The 16,964-nt window shown below is 45.0% G+C and overlaps 1 protein-coding gene across 1 annotated transcript in view; it reads right to left on the bottom strand.

Moving 5' to 3' along the window:
• CLMP (CXADR like membrane protein) overlaps nt 1-7,127 on the bottom strand; it is a 42,095-nt gene extending 34,968 nt beyond the window's left edge. The window contains exon 1 of the mRNA XM_029962060.1: nt 6,964-7,127. Coding sequence (XP_029817920.1) covers nt 6,964-7,117 — 154 coding nt within the window. The 5' untranslated portion in view covers nt 7,118-7,127. The remainder of the gene's footprint in view (nt 1-6,963) is intronic.
• Between the last annotated feature and the right edge of the window lie 9,837 nt (nt 7,128-16,964).

The following is a 16,964-nucleotide window of genomic DNA, read 5'->3' as shown; positions in this document are numbered from 1 at the left end:
AGTCACTCTTTTTTCATACTCTCATTCTGAAAAGGCCTTAACACCATCCAGACACTTAGAGAAAGAGTCTCTGCTCAGAAAAACCTTACAGCCAACATAGACTCCACAGGTATATGCTGGATAGAAAAAACGAGATTTTTCTTTTTCATATGCAGCACAAAGTAACTCAGACCCAGCACACACAGCCCAGAGTTTCCTTCCTGTGAGGTTTTTCTGGTAACACAGCAGCCCTTCACACCAGGAGTGGAGTTTCTCAGCACGTTGGCACTGAAAATCCATTAATACTTGAGCAGGTATCTTATTAGAAAATAAGGATAAGTCCCTCCAGCTCGACCAGATGTAGCTGTTTGTCAGTGATCTGCCCATCACTACTTCCACCCACATTTGAGGCTGTATCAGCAGGAAAATGGCTTTGAATCAGGGCTGCAAAGGCTTTAGACAGGGAGCAACTGCTGCATCACCTTTAGGCTGTGTGCACCCACCTCATCTTGGCTTTCTCCTGCTAGATGGGCTTTAAATATTCTCTACCCAGCATGGCCCTGCTGGACTGAATTACCCAGAGCTTTATCCAAGTGTGACCCTTCCCAGGGAGCTGCAAACCCAGCCTGGCCATGGTCATCCCTTGCCTCCAACCCTGCACGCTCCAGTTCAGCAGCCTTTCCAGGAGAGCAGCCTCCCCCCTGCCAGGGCATGTTACCAACACAGCAGGATCTGCACTGACCTTTTCCTTCCAAAGGCAATTAAACTGCAGGCACTAAGCTGAACTCCAACCTTTCCACCCAGTCAGTCACACACACACCAAAGGCTTCAGTCTGGCTCTCCAGCCCCAAAAGTGGAATGGCAGCTCCAGGGGAGGAGGGACAGGCTCAAAGAGGGTTGTGATGTCCATGGATTGCTGTGGGACAGCAAATGTGACGCCCTGAATCGGGGTCTGCCCCATGAGGGAAAGGGCTGAGTTACAACATTTGCCTTTTGGAGCTGCCAAAATGCTTTTGTGGAGGTGAAGGAGCAGATGAGGACAGGATTTGTTTCATCCCATGCACCACCTTTGTTGCATCTTACACTCAGTCCTCTTTGCAGCTTGCTGCAAAGGAAAGTCAGAGCTGTTGAATGAGTGAAGAATAAACCAAATACCCAAGTGTGGCTGGGGAAAGCCTGGCCATGGTGCTTTGCTGAGCAGGGCAGTGCCCATCCCTCCTCACATTGCCCAGCTGCTTTTCCTAGGGCTGAGACATTTCTGGGAAGAAGGACCAGCTTGAGTCTGGGTTGCAAACCCAGTCTAGAACTCCCAGTTTGTGTTACATGCACCTCCTCTGGGTTCTGCCTGGGGAAATGCATGTTTTGGGCAAGGTCTGAACCCCTGGCTGGCAGAAGTGGGCAATGATTCCACCCAGCACTGAAGGGAGAAGCTGGAAGTTCACCCTCACTTCTGTTGACTTTCCACCATCACTTCACACATTTTCCATTGTTGTGCTTCCTGCATCCTCCACCTTCCTGTCATCTGAGTATCTATTCCCAGACCTCACTGACCCGACTTCACCCCTGACTTTTTGCTGGGCTGCTTCTGCAAACCAACCACTTCTAAAAACAGATGAAGAAACAGCTTGGAGGGGGGGGAAGAAAAAAAAAAAAAAAGAAAAAAAAGGAGAGCCCCATTCATCTTTTCAACAGGACACCACCAACTTCCCTCTGCACCCAGAGCAGCCTCCTCTTAACACATCAGTGCACAAGATATTCACAATATTGTGTGTGCACCTCAGCCAAGCTGTGTTAAATAAACACATCACACGAAATACAAACGCTGAAGTAGGAGGAGATAGAAATAAAAGGTATAGTTTGACTAAAGCTGTGGGGGAGAGGCACAAAAAGCAGCTTTCAGCAGCCTGTTTTATTGCTCCTTTACACACTCACAATCACTCAGCCCAGTGCAGCAAAGACTCAGACACAGAAGATGTTCCAAAGGCACTCCAGACTCTCAGAGTGACTGTTCACATTCCTTTTCCACCCCAATCCCACACTGCAAACCTGCTCAGTTCCCTGCAAAGCCCCGGGTTCACCTTGAGGAAAACAAGGGGGTTTTTTTGTTGTTGTGATCCCGAGGATAAAACCCCGGGATATCCCCGAGCCAGCTGTGCAGTGGCATTCCTGGGAAGCTCGAGCTGCTCTTGCACAAAGTGTCCTCCTGAAGTGGCCCAGAGCACCCCCCAAAACAGACCCACGAGGCAGAACACCACTTGTTATCCGGGGGAAGCTCAGAAAAGTTGCCCTCCCCCGAACTATTTCCCGTAAAATAAATTCGTCTTCCCAATTCCAGCTCCATTTTGGCATCCTGCTTTTCCTCACTCTGGCAGGTTACTTTTTTTTTTTCCTCCCCTCCTCTTCTTCTTCCACAGGGTAAAATGGAAAAAAAGCAGAAAGGATAAAAATAACCCCCAAAATAAACTTTTTCCAACGTTAAAAATCCAAAGTATTCCATATAAAACAAAGCACCACTGGAGCAAAACAGAGCATTTTTCATTGAGTGTCTTGACAGAAAATATTTGATGCAAACCACCCCTGGCTTTAGAAGAATTTGAGTGTCTCACAAGGAGTGTTAACCCTGATATTGTGCCAGGGAGCAACTCAATTTTGTCCTGTCTTAGAATTAAATTCACACTATTGTAACAGGTTGAATCTTGAATAAAGTTGGTGTTTTGTTGACTGGTTTTTTGGATTTTATGTCACAAACTTTCACCAGTTATCACTTACATGATGCTGCCCTTGTGAAAAGCTTTTTGGGCTAAATACAACAGGAAGTTACCTGCATTCCTTCAGAACCCAACGACACAAATTCCAAAAAAACCCAAACAACAAAACCCTTCTCACAGCACAAATATTTTGGTTTTGTGCTCCACTCCTGAGTCAAGGCTTTGTTTTGGCAAAGTGCTGTAAAAACACAGGGCAAAACCCTTGTCCCACCAAGCTTTTAAGTACACCAGGAAACAAGGTGAAAGGCAGGAGAAGGAGCCAGGGAAAACTAGAAAACAGCAAGTGTATTAAATGCTCTTATTGCTGATAAATGGGACAAATCCCTTGCCCCACCAAGCTTTTAAGTACACCATAAAACAAATAGTCAAAGGCCAGAGAAGGGGCCAGAGAAAACTAGAAAGTGGCAAGAATATTATATACTATTCTATATACACACTCTACTATATATTATATATTAGTTACCACTGAGAAATTTTGAAAATACCTGGCAAATCAGCAGAAATAAAGATCCATAAAGCTTTGTTTTAAGCAACCTGAAAACTGTCTGTCTGTTACTACTTCCAGACAGAGAGTTCCATCAGAAAATTCCCTCACTGAGAGCACGAGTGGTTCGGGTTTTTTTTAGAAAAGCTCAATATTGCAGCGTTTCTTGGCTTTGCTGGGGCACAGGACAGCAAGGATTCAGGGAGAGGGATCCCAGGGAGATGTGACAGGGCACACTGTCTCCTAGAAGAAGAGAGAAACTAGACTCCTCCAGCAGAGCACAGCCCCGGGCTGACCTGCCAAGCTGCTCCCAGATCCGAGCAGATCCTCCAGCTCCAGGTCTGGTGGATACCTGGGCTGTCAGAGCCAATTCCTCACTCCAGCAGGCTCTGGGAGGGATCTGCACATTGACCTTTCTCCCAGTGCAGTGAGACAATCTGAGTGTGGGGGCTCTGTCAGACACTCCCCGACCTCGGGGCTCACAGGGCCAAGTGAAGCTCCAAATGCACACCAGGGATTCCTGCTCTTCCAGCTGCTCCCACCCCAGTAACACCAGGATAACCCCCCCAGTTCAGCACATGTGGCTCAGCCAACCCTTAACACCAGTGTGAGGGTTCACTGCCAACAGCAGGACACCAGAAAACTGAGTGATGGATTTGGTCCCAGGGACCTCACTGAGAGCAGGAGTGTGGGGTTTTTGTTAAAAATCCCCAACATTGCAGCGTTTCTTGGCTTTGCTGGGGCACAGGACAGCAAGGATTTAGGGAGAGGGATCTCAGGAGGATGTGACAGGGCACACTGCAGGAGAAGACCAGTCCAACCCCCCAGTTCAGCACATCTGGGTCGGGCAACCCTCACATGCACTGGGGTGAGGGACCCTCGACACCACTGTGAAGGTTCCCTGCCAACAGCAGGACACCAGAAAGCTGGAGGACTGATTTAGTTTGGCACATCTGCTGCTCTGAATCCTAAATCCATGGGTTTCTGGAGGGCAGAGCACACACACCAGCCAGCAAGTGAAGGGAAAGCACAAACCCAGTGTCAAAACCATCATCAAAACCATCACCCATCTTTGATTACAAAAATCGGCTTTTTACTTGAGTGGAAGGCTCATTAAAAATATTCATGATGGAATTGAAGGGGGTGAAAGAAAGCAGAGCAGATTTCCCACCACTGAAAATTTAAAGCAATTCACTAAAACTTTCAAATGAAAGCATTTGTTACTTTTTGTTTTTTACACAACCTTCTATTATGAAGTTTTTCCACTCAGAAGTGAAGAACCACAGATATTTCCCTCAGAAATTTCCATTTTGATGTTCAAAATCAAATCAATTTTGATTTGCAGTGGTGTCTGGAACAATTTTGACCCGGGATGAGAATCAGATGTCACACACAGGTAACAGACAGAACAACATGCACCACCTTCCCCTGCTGCCTCAGTCCCCCAGCCTTTACTGGCAAAGTGAGCATCTTATCAACACTTAGAAGAGTCTTTAATCTTGTCTTGTTTTAAAAGTCTCCTTCAAACAAATTGCCTCCTGTTTCCTGTCTCCCCACACATGCCCCAGAGAGGTAAACAGTGTAAAGGACTGTATATATTAGCCATGCTCTTGGTATGTTTAATAATGAAACCCCAAACCAGGCAACCCTCCTTTCAAGGCTCCTCTAAAAACTTTTTTTCTGCTCTAACCTTTCACTTTTACGGATTTTCTGCAGTTAAAAAGGTAGAGAAGGGCCAGTTAAAAAGGTAGAGAAGGGCCAATGGTGACTTTGGTTTTTTGGTGCAGACAGACTTTCTCTAGCCAGGAAATGAGTTTTCCCAGCCTCCTTGTACTTGGGGTGATCTGGGAACAGGGAACCACTGTGCTTCCCTCCTTTTCCCTGGAGCATACTTCTGATGTTGGGGAATGAAGCTGCATACAGAGAACAAAGACCAAGTCACCTGTTGAGGAGGCAGGTAAAGCAGAGGAAAGAAAAGGGCAATTCAATGACCAGGAAACAGAATATTCCAGGTTTTGCTGCATCCAGTGCTTGGACAACTCCCACAGAGAGGCTGAGAAACCTGACTCAGGTGAGGCCTTTTGTTCTGCACCCCTGTGTTCCTGCCGTGGGGGAGATGCTCAGATGGCAAAGATAAAATGATAAAGCCCATTTAGATAAAATGATAAAGCCCATTTAGATAAAATGATAAAGCCCATCGTGTTTCATAAATAAAAGCAGCAAAGGTAAGTTGTCATTACATCACAGCCAAACCCACACCTTTTCTGTGGCAGCAGTTTATTCCTTTTGCTCCAAGCATTCAACATATGGGAATATTCAGCAGCTGAACAGGATCAGAGACTGCAGTTCTCCATCAGCAACCTGCCCTTCTGCCTCCCTGATTTCCACAGATCCACTTTCCTGAGCAGCCCAGACACCTCTGACAGAAGCTCAGCTGTCCCTAAACTTGCTGTCTCACCTCCTGGGGTGCTCTTTAAATGCCTTGCCCACCCCAGGGACACACAACTGGCCAAAGTAGATGTGCAGGGGGGACAAACTGCTGCCTGAAGGTTCTCCAGCACATCCAACACCCATCCCATTCCTACAGGCAAAACCTTTGCTGACAGCAATCTCTAGAGCAAACAGCTTTTTTCCAGTTTATTCAGCAGCTCTACAAATTTTATTGTGTTTCAGATGGCTAAAAAAAAATTTAAAATCTCTCTGGTCCACATTCCACACCTGGGCTATCCCTGAAACATTTCATTCTGGCTGCTCAAAACCCCTGTTCTGCCCGTGCCCAGCCACAGAAATGCAGCATCCTGCGGGGCTCAGCTCCTCCCAGGGAACCAAGGACCAGCCCACTTCTCCACACCTGTATCCAGGTGCCCGGGAAGACGCGGAATTCCCGGTCTTTGCCCGGGCAGGGGGGAGGTGGGAGCTGAGGGGCTGTCGGCAGGGTGTGGGGAGCAGAGACAGGGGCTCAGTCCTCACATCCCAGAGGGGCACAACCCCAGGCTGCTCCCGAGCCAGACCGGGGGACAAACCCCCTCCCAGACCTCGGCTCTGCAAACTCTTCTCTCTCCACAGGCTGCAGCTTGAACAGGCAGCTCTTCTGCCTTCCCTCTCCTCTAAGGTCTCCTGTTCCATTTTCCACTCCTCTCCTACTCAATCAGCCACCACCTCTTTCCTTTCCCTTCTTTCAGCAGCCCTCTCTCTTCCCTTTCCCCTTCGTGTCCCTTCTCCCATCCTTTTTCTCCCCCAACTCCTCCCTCTTGCACTTCAACACATCTGTTTCTAATCTTAACCATCCATTGGAAACAATAACCCCTTTTTATTTAAAAAAAAAAACCAAACCAACAAACAACTGAAAGCTGAGTGCCCAAGCAAATCAAAACAGTTACACAAATTTGACACTACGCCTGAAACAAAGACATTTTGTTCACCTTTTTCTGCCAGAGAGGCTCAAGCCCCTCATCAGTTTATCACTGAAAAGCAAAAACAAGAGGCACACATTCCCAAATGAGTCCATTTAACCAGCAATTTTAAAATTAATCCGGATATTAAGAGACCTCTGGTGATCAACCTGCTAATAAAGCGACGAGGAAAGCACCAGAACCCAAACACTGCCGAAATTACAGTTTTCCACGAAAGTTTTTGCCTCACAAACCCCTCTCTCCAGCTCACCAGAAACGAATTTCACTCATACAGAGGAGACCCTTGGAAGTTTGATCAAAAAAACTAAACAAAACCTACCTAGGAAGAGGATTGGAAGTGCAGACATTCCGTCTCCAGGCAAGAGGGACTTTTCCTCCCTTTTTCTTCCTTCCTTTCTCCCAGGAACAGCAGGCAGACCTGCACAGGATTCAAAGGAACGCCTCTGGAATGCACTGAGTGTAATTGCATCCATGTGCCAGAAAAATAACCAACTTCACTCCTTCTTCCCTCCTGCTCTCCATCTCCTTGTCCATATTCCACCCGGAGCCAGGCAGAGCTTCCAGGGCTCTGCAGCTGCTGATTGAGGCCCGGGGAGTTTGGGGAGGAGAAGAGGCAGAGGCAGTGCAGGGACTTCACATCCACGGCGGCACAGAACAGTTTGGCTCGTGTGGAGAGGAGAGAAGGCAGGAGGAAAAAACACTGTGCTCAATGTTCACCACATGGCTGCCTCCCCCCCAGAGCCCCTCCCTGCCATCAGCTGGGATTAATAGCCAAGACCAGTAATGTGGGTGAGGTGCAGCTCGTTTCCAGCAGCAAAATGTACGTTTGGTTTTTATTTTTTTTGAAGTGTTAAAACAGTTAAGTTTGGAGGCAGTAAAAATCCAGCCTGGAAAAAAAAAAAAAATCAAAAAAAAAAAAAAATCAGATTCGTCACTCAAGGGTTAGAAAGACACTCTTGGAAGAATCACACACGCTCCTCGGATCATAAACACACAGATACATCAGCTTTGTTCTCTTTCCTAGATAATAAATTGCAGGATTAAAGGTTTTAGTCTTGCTGGAAATACTTGCTCTGTGGTTTTCTTTTGGAGTTTCTAGGAGAGAAGAAAAAAAATTCCTAAAAAGGGGTTTAATTTTACACTGATGAGCGAAAAGCCAAATCAGTTGTAGACAACCAAGCACAAATTGGTTGTCTACATTTAGTGGGTGCAACTTATAACTCGCTCCCAAAGGGCATTTTTTAGGCAGCCTGAGAGACTTTTACAGCCCATCTTCAGCTTCACCTCAGTGCAGTCACAAAGGGGGGCAAGTTTTAAAAATCACCTCAGATATTCCTTTCCATCATACACAAGGGGTGGCAAATCAAACATCTTTACCCATCATGGTGCCAAAGGGAAGCTCTGGAATACAGGACAAAAATTCTTCCCTTTAGGAGCAGTTATGGGAGTGTTTCTAAATCCTAAGAGAAAGAGCTGCCAGACTGTGCTTTGGGACATCAGACTCCAGTTTCAAGCTCTCTCTCCCCCTCTGTGTAACCCCACCTACACATAATTCCTACAGACTTCAGCATAAAATCAAGGATTGATGTTCTTTCTCTCTCCAGGGATGAAAATAAACCCTGTGCACAGCCAGGAATTGGACTCAATGATCTTTGTGGTCCCCTCCAATTCAGAATTTTCTGCTTTTTTACAAAATACAGCAATTTTTATGAAGTCCTTAACGAGGGGCACAACACCTGGAAGCTCCATAGGAATTTAGCACCTTACCTGTTCATGACAGAGCTTTGCAAGCACTTACAGAAAGACAACAAACACTGCACAAAGATCAAACCTCAGATTCCAACTGATACCAAAGACAATAACCCTTCTGCATCCAGTTGCATTAAAGTTTTATTTGCCCCTCCCAGGCTCAGATGGGAACAAGAGCAGCATTTGGCTCCTCCTCTCCAGAACAGCTGTTCCCTCTTAAAACACAATGTTTTAAGCAGCAAATTCAAGGAGCTCTTTAGTTGTTCACCCAACTAAATCCCTGTTCACGTTTACTTGTTAAGCAGCAAATTTAAGGAGCTTTTTAGTTGTTGGTTTCTCCCTCAAATACATTTACTGACACTATGAGTGCTGAGCCTCTCCAGGTGAGATTTTTTCACCCAACATGGATGGGTTATACAGGATCAGTCATTATTAGGGAATGGAACAGTTCCCACAGAGCAGCTCCACTAATCCATAACTTAAGAGCAGATTCCCTCAGAACTTTTCCCCCACACTCTTGGGCAAACCTGCTGCTGGTTTCCCAGCTGGGGGAGGGTCTGCAGAGCCCGTGGATTCCCAGTGCAGGACATGGATTGATGGAGATCCATGCCTTGGATCCCTCCAGGAGCCCATGGCACCGAGCCTGTCTCCCTGCATTAGGAGCCTGACAGAAGATGTCCCAAGCCCTGCTGCAAAATTCCCAGCACCCTGCTCGGCTTTAACAGCATCAATACATCAGGAACCAGGACAGGGAGAAGGGTTGTCACCCTCCAGTTGTCACCCTCTGTGGGAATTCCGGGAGCTGGGATGCTCAGGGAGGAGGAGGAGGGGGATGTGGAGGATGCAAGAGGAGGAGGAGGGGGATGTGGAGGATGCAAGAGGAGGCTGTGCACGCAAAAATCTCCTCTCCATCATCTCAGACAAGTCATTCCACAGCCCTCACTTCACCTCCAGCCCCTTCAGGAAGCTCCTCAGAGCTGGGGGGGGCACAGGGGGTTCTCCCTTGGGTGTTTGGGTGTGGCAGGGGCACCTCCCTGGTTTGGGTGACAGTTCCCAGGCAGGAGAACAGGGACACCCCAGCACATCCTCCTTTGCTGGTGTGTTTGGGGCAATAGCTCCTCTCCACAGCACAGCATTTTCCCAGAAAGGGGAAATTCTTCCAGGTGGGTTTGGGGACACTTTGAGTGCCCAAGCATGGGAGGTGCATCGTGCACTTCCCAGCAGGGAGGGCACTGAAAGAGCAACTGAGGCTTCAGATGATCAACATCAAAGAAAAACATTCCATAAAAACCCTCTATAAACTGAGTTTTTCAGGGTTCCTGCACTAGTCCTGGCAGACCCCAAGCTTTAAGTCTGGAGCAGGTTCAAACTACAACTCCTGTGTTCAAACACCTGTAGAGACCCTCACGGGCCACAGAGCAACCACTTTTGTGGTGTCTTCCCTGGTACTGTCCCACTATAAGACATTTGGATGATAAATCCTTCCAGAAAACACACTCTTTTAAAAATTAAATATTAATAAACCCGACATCCCAAGATCCTGCCCAGCACCCAGTGGCTTGTTCTTGTACCTCAACTGGTAGAAGCACACAGGGGGACCCTTTAACTACTTTATACTGGTTTTTTTTATGTATCAGGTTATTCCTTTCACCTCCCTCTTTCTCCTGGAGTTGGAGCTGCCCCCCAGTGCTGCAAACCTACTCCCCACCACCCAAAACACATCCAGAAGCTCTATTTTGTTCCAGAATTGTTATGACCCAGCAGAAACACAGCCTTGTGCTGGCTCTTTATTAATCCTGTTCTCCAGGACTCCCTACATAAACTTATCTCACACAGTTTAAGTGATTTAAGCAGATTATTGATATAATAAGTAGAAAAAAACCACAGTTCATTCCTCAGGAGGGCTCAAGGAACACTTTGAATTGGGAATCTCTCAAGCAAAACCACTTGCTGTTCTGTTTTTGGATTTATAACCGAGAGAGAGGCACAAAAATACAAGGGGGAAAAACAAACAACACAAAGAAACCAGTCTCACAACAAAAAACATGCAATAAAGAGTGTCAGGGTAGAAAATCAAACCCTTCCCATGGATTTCTTTCCACCATAAGCCACTGGAGGAAAGGCTGCTTTGTTCTGTACTGGGACCCAGACACTGCCTGGTAAAGCAGTTGTTGTTTAAGGAGCTCTCATTTCTCAAGGAGGCTTCAATAATTGATCATAAAAGCACTATTAGTCATTTAGTATCACTAAAAAAATCTCACTTCAGAGAGGCTCAGCACTCGTAGTGTCAGTAAATGTATTTGAGGGGGAAACCAACAACTAAAAAGCTCCTTAAAACTTCAGTCCACGCAGCTCTTTACTCCAGCATTTGTTTCTATTTGTTTTATGGGAAAGCACCCTTGCTGCTGCCTTTTTCTATAGTTTTATTTAATATGTGAGTCTGTAACTTGACTCAAGACATTAAATATAAACAGTTCCTCACACACAGCAACAGAATTTTTAATCCACCAACTTTATGCTGATGCTACAAAAACAAAGAACTGAGCCCAAGCTACTTACAATATATTATTGATTTTATACCAGAAGGCAAACCAGGTCAAAACCTATAAGGTTTAGTTCCCATTACTATAAAAAAGTTTAAATATTTTTACAATACAAGGCCTTTGTTTTTAAATAAATCTCTAACAGAAAACTCCTGAGAAAAAAAAAAAAAAACCAACTATCATAAAAAGTGCACAAAGACATCATAACCAAACAGTAATATCTCTTTACCTTCAGAATTCAGGGCTCTACCAACAGGAAAAACACAAAACCAGGAGCCAAGGGGCCCCAAATGCTGAGTTTTATCCTGTTCCCTCAGAAAAACCTGCCAATGAAACTCCAGGCTTTGATTTCCCAGCTGTGAGATTGGAAAATTGGCAAATGGAGCTTTTCTGTGTCCCCCAGGTGGGAAGAATAAGAGAAATCACTGGGACACAGGTGGGCAGTACCTGGGATTAAAGAGGGAGGGTCAGAACACAACTTAAAAAGCAGGGCAGAAGCAGGGCTGGTTTTTTAGGTGGCAAAGTCATGGTAGAAAACAGCAGAAAAAAACTAATGGCTTGTAGTTTTGAAGGTTTTAATTTTTTGTTAATTTTATTTTTTTAATGATAATGTGATTTTAATGATAACAATTGAAAATGTGGCAGGAAAAGCTGAATAAACTGGCTGTGAAGAAGAGCTTAAGTAAAGAAAGAAGTATTTATGTGAAAATTATGGCTGGGGAAATGGCTGTTTGCTGCTTTTCCTGTAAGGTAAGCAAAAACCTTGGGGTTTTTAATGCTTCAGAATAACTTTATTTGAAAACAAGGATGGTTTTTATGCACTTTTATTTTGAGCACATGAAGTTAATTTTATCACAAGTTAAAATACAAAAAAATATAGAAATATGCTGGAGGAGGATTGAGTGAGTTTGCTTAGGAATTACTGTGCCTAAACCTGAGCTTGAGAAGGCTTGGCTGTTTGTGGGGGTTTTTATTTTAAGTGTCTGTTACCTCTGAACATCCATAGTTTAGCTCTGGTGGTGCTTCTTGTCTTGGTGTGGATTTATTTTAGAGAAGCTTTGAGGCTTTTGAGGCTCTTAATGCAGGAATAATGCTGAATGTAAATTATTAAATATAGCTCAGTATTGAATTAATTGAATATCTTAATGTCAAATGTAAATTGAACTTTTAAAATTACTTTTCCTGGCACGTAGTTGTTTCTCTGAGTTAGGAATGGCTTAATAATTTAGGAATGGCTTAGTAACTTGGCCTGTGGGAGTTGGAGATGCCCTCAAGCCTTGCTGCTGGCCCTGTCACTGACCTGTTTTGTGAAACTCAGCACTTTTTCTTCCTCAGTTTTTCTTCTCTATTCCTTTTGCACAGCACAGTCATTGTTAACACAGCAACTATGAGTATAAAATCTATTTTAAAACTTCTTACAGCTAATTTTTATATTGAAATATCTGCGCCCTCAAGTGCAGCAGAGGGAAAAAGGCTCATCCTGAGCACTGTCTCTATACAAACTTATTTCTTAAAAAAAAAAAAACCTCAAAGTTTAGCAAAGTCTGACCTGCAGGAAAACTTAAGATTTTCTTTTTTACCCCCGAAGCCTTTTGAAATGAAACATTCGAGGTGAAAGGTAAACATCGTGTTTCAGTTTTCTATTCTGCTCCTGCTTAAACAAATATTTTGGTACTTTAAACGTAAATATTAGTGTTGCTTGTGCACAAATTCCTAACGATGTGCTCTAGAATAGCAAACCATGATGTGCCTCTGAGTTGCTTTCAGGTAACTGCTGTCCAAGGACTTCTAAACTCTCTTCTAATAAACAACCAGACTGGAGTTTATATTCCTGCCCACTCCCATCACAGGATGCACTTTGTGGGACAAAGCTTTGCCAGCTGCCCATAGAAAAGCAAATTATTTGCTTTGGTTACCAGAATGTAGCACACCTGGGTTAGCAAAACCCCTCAATAGTAGAAGAGATTTTTATCTTTTTTTATAAGAAATGCTGATTTCAAAAAGAAGTCCCTTGGGAAAAAAATAAATCAAGGGGAAGGAATTTGTGTTTTGTTATAAATATGTTCCTGAATGTTTAATGAACGCTCAGTGAAGTTGCTGCCACGCTGGTTCTCTTGTCCTTCTCATTTATTCAGCCTTAGCAAAGGGGAGAGGAGGATCCAGGAGCTCATTTCCAGGTGGAAATGGTCACTGCAGGATTTCCACATCCCTCCTGTCTTCACTTCTCTTCTTCTCTCTGGCACCTTAATGCTCTATGTAGCATTACTCCTCTCTTGCTACTTAATCCTATATGTAACTCTTGAATTTAATTATTGCAAGCTAGGATTTACTTTCTCCTTCTCTTAGGATTTCATGAAATCCCTGAGATTTTTGGGTGAAGCTGATAGTGTTGATTTTTAAGGCAGGCAGCCACGTGCTGACTGCCTGTTCAAAACCTGCTGTATCATTGTAAAATACTGATTTCTCAGTGTGGTTTTAAGGGGTTTGGATTTGTTCCCTGTGTGTCCATATGCTCCAAAAATTGTTGGAGCTTCTGGACTTGCCTGGCCACACCTCCACGAGCAAACACGTTGTTGTACACTCATTTATAGATGAGCTACACAGTGGCTCAGCTCCTCTGCTGCAGCTTTGCTCCAGGCAAGTGTTCTTTGAGGTTATGTTTAAATAATGCCATCTAAGATAATCATTTAATGTATATAACTAATTTAATGTGAAGTGCAAGGAGTGAAGGTTCCAAGACCTGCTCTTTCAGCTCCCATTAAAGTGCCAGAGTGGTCACTGGGGCTGTGACACCGACTTTGGATGGATAAAAAAACCCTTGGAAAGGCTTCCTGCTCAGTTCCTAAAGCTTTTCTGACAGTCCCAGTGGCACCAATCAAAGCCACTTAAACCCAAAGGACACTTGAGAAGTGGAGGGAAATCCTGAGTGCACTCAAGGGACACGGGAACCTGTGATTCTAATGTGGGTAAATGTTCTTAAAAGTTCCCCTTCCAGCTCTGCTTTTGTTTCAGGAGGTGACTGGATGAAATTCTAGCCTGGTTCCTGTTGGAATATTCTGTATAGGCTGGTGTGCTGGACTCTCTCCATCATGTTTTGAAGGGATTTTATTCCATCTTTCCTTGTTCATGTGGTCTGATAAGATCTCTCTCAAGAGTTACTGTTCTGTTCTTCTGCTTCCTTCCACCTCCTGTGACCATTCCTGGGAGGTGGGTTTGAGGATTTGGAAAAGCCTGGCCACCATGCTGTGAATTAATCATGTTATTAAATGAATAATCTTTCTCCAGGGTATTCCTGGCTATTTGAAACTGGATTTCTGGTCGTTACAAGTTTTAGTTTTAGGAGAGCACACGGACAAGATGAGTTTGTTCCTGTTTCTTGATAGCCAAGTTAGAGCAGCCCAGGCATGTCTAAGGAAAACCAATTTTCCTGGTCCCAGCAGTAAGGAAAGAAGCAGAAGGATCTCCTTCCCCTGTGCATAGAAATATTCATGAAGATGTTGAGATTGCTAGACTGGAGTGAGAGCACTCCATCAATAAATAAAGAGCATCAGTATCTCATGACATTAGTGAGGGGGAAATGACATCCCTTTTGCTTTTATTTCCTTCTATTTTGGAACATTCAAGTTATAATATTCAGCTCAAAATGGCACTTGAAGCAAATTTCTGAGGACTTGATTAAAAAAGAAAAAAAAAGGTACTTTGTGTTGAGCTAAAGGAATCCATTAAGCTGGGAGGGGGATGAGCAGCTGTGGAAACCTTCCCTAAACCCTGTCCATGGGCACCTCTGGGCCTGAATGCCCTGACCCTGGGCTGGAGAGCTCCTGGAGGGATGTGAGGGGTGCAGGTTCCCCAAAAATTGTACGTAGGGAAGGAAGCAGAGCCAGCTGCTGGATTCTCCATGCACTGTCAGGGATGGTCACCATGGCAGAACTTAAATCCTGTTTTTTCAGAAGGTTAAAGATTATTTTGTTTTTTGAAGTAATTAGTGTGGTACTAATTAAGATATGAACCCTTTCTAGTGGAATCTTGCTCTCATCACGTCACAACTTTTCTGCATAGAGGGAAACCACTTTTCAGCTCTTCTGTTACTAATTTTCCTTCAGGAATTCCTTTCCCCTTCCAGATTTCCCTGTTCAGGTGATCTGCTCGTTGTCTGTTAGGATTTAGGCAGCCTGCAGGCTTGAGTCCTGGTCAGAAATGCATCACCTCTGAGGCAGCTTTATTTTCATTTGGAATTGTTTGCTTTTCTTGTGAGAAGAACTGTAGGTTGGTGGTCCCACCTTGTTGATCCTGAGGTCCCCTTCTGGAGTGGAATTCTGGTCTGGAAGGTTTTCCAGGCAGTGCCTCCTCTGCTGGGTTAGAGATCTTAATCTCTGAGAGGGAACCTGGGAGGGAATCCAAGTGTTTCAATGGGATTCACTTCTAATCCAAATGTATTTAAACCTAAAGCCTCCATACAAATGTGGAACATACCAAACAATTTTCTGGCCCAAGCAAACTCTCATAACTATTTATATTATTGTTTCTTTCCTGTTTGCAGCACAGAAGTGCTGATTTATGGCAGAGGGGGAGGCTGTTCCCTTGGTATATGTGCAGGATACTGCATATATATATATATATACACTCAGCCATCCTAGGCTGGGAGGAGCTAAAATGTATAATCCTATAGGTTTTGGAACAAAACTGGCTTTTCCCAGCTGAGATTCCCCCCTTGATGACTAATTTGGGGGGCTGTTAAATACCTGTGGAGCTGGAGGGTGCCCACATGTCTGAAATGAGCTCTGAAAGGAGCTGGTGGTTCCTGGGAGGGAATTGCAGAGGGGAATCCCATCAGGATATCTTTGGGCTCCCAAACACACTGGAAGAGGGTTATCACTGCAGAAGTGATGCTGAGCACCCAGGGCTGTGGTGGAGCAGGGAATGGGGAGGGCCCTGGCACACTCAGCTCCTGTTCTGAATGACTTTACCTGGAGGTAATCTCTTCCGCCAGGCTGAGCCTGACATTAAAAATGGAAGAGGCCAGGGACATTTTCCACCCAAAGCTCAATGGAAAGTGGCAGGTGTCAGATTTTTGCAGATTTCTTTCTTTTAACTCAGAGGTTTCTGCTGACAGGGACTTGAAGGCTCCAACCTGGGAAAGCTCCAAACTGCGAATCTTTTTTTTCGCGGCGGACTTAAAATACAAAATATTTTTAAAAAGGTGGAGGGGAGGGGAAAGGACAGGGAGGTCAAAGGTAGAAATGGAAATGGTTCAGCATGGGGGAGAAATCTCAGTTATACACTGCCAGGCAGCTGCAGAGGTTCTCTGGCTGGTGCAGTCCCTCAGAACTCTGTGCCTTTGCCAGAAACACTGGACCGGGAGCAGGATTTTCCTTCTCTTGTCATTTAAAGTGCACGTGGAGAGAACTGCTCAGCAGTCAGGTCCTTTGGCTAACCCCTCCTGGTTTCTTGTGTCTGTTGGGTTCCAGGGTGTGTATCCTGGGTGTAAGCTGATGCTCAGTATCATGCTCTCCAGCCCTCTGCCACCAGATGCTGCAGGAAAGTAGATCCCGAATTTAGGTGACTCATTTCCTGCTCCTCACAGACACATGACAGAGCTGTCTTGGGCAACACTTGTGTCTTTTGTCATGGCAATAAATTTTGTGGAATTAATCAGCCCTGCAAAGTATGACGTGGATGAGATGAAGCCTTTTAGGACTTGAGGCGTGTGATGAGGATGACAAATTTTAACCAGTTCCTGGGGGGGATTCATCCTCCCAGGCTGCTGTGATTTGAAGGGTTTGAAGCTTGGTTTGGACTGTGAATGGGAGACACCCAGTGCTGGGGGAACCTCTGTTTTAGCTGGTGCTCAAAGCAGGTCAGGCTCAAGGGCAGCTTTCACACAGCCACTGTGGAGGAGGGTGGGAATTCCCACTGGGAGGGAGAGCTCTTCCCTCTGCCACTCCCCCCAGTGCTTTCCTAGAGGAACAGAGTAAATCCAAACTTTAAACCTTTGGCTTAAGGGGTAATTTAGATATAGTTTAGGTAT

Source organism: Manacus vitellinus, unplaced genomic scaffold (genome assembly GCF_001715985.3).
Source record: "Manacus vitellinus isolate BGI_N305 unplaced genomic scaffold, ASM171598v3 scaffold_41_pilon, whole genome shotgun sequence".
Classification (NCBI taxonomy): domain Eukaryota; kingdom Metazoa; phylum Chordata; class Aves; order Passeriformes; family Pipridae; genus Manacus; species Manacus vitellinus.
Note: the sequence above shows the minus strand (reverse complement) of the source record. Positions and strands in the feature narration are given on the sequence as shown.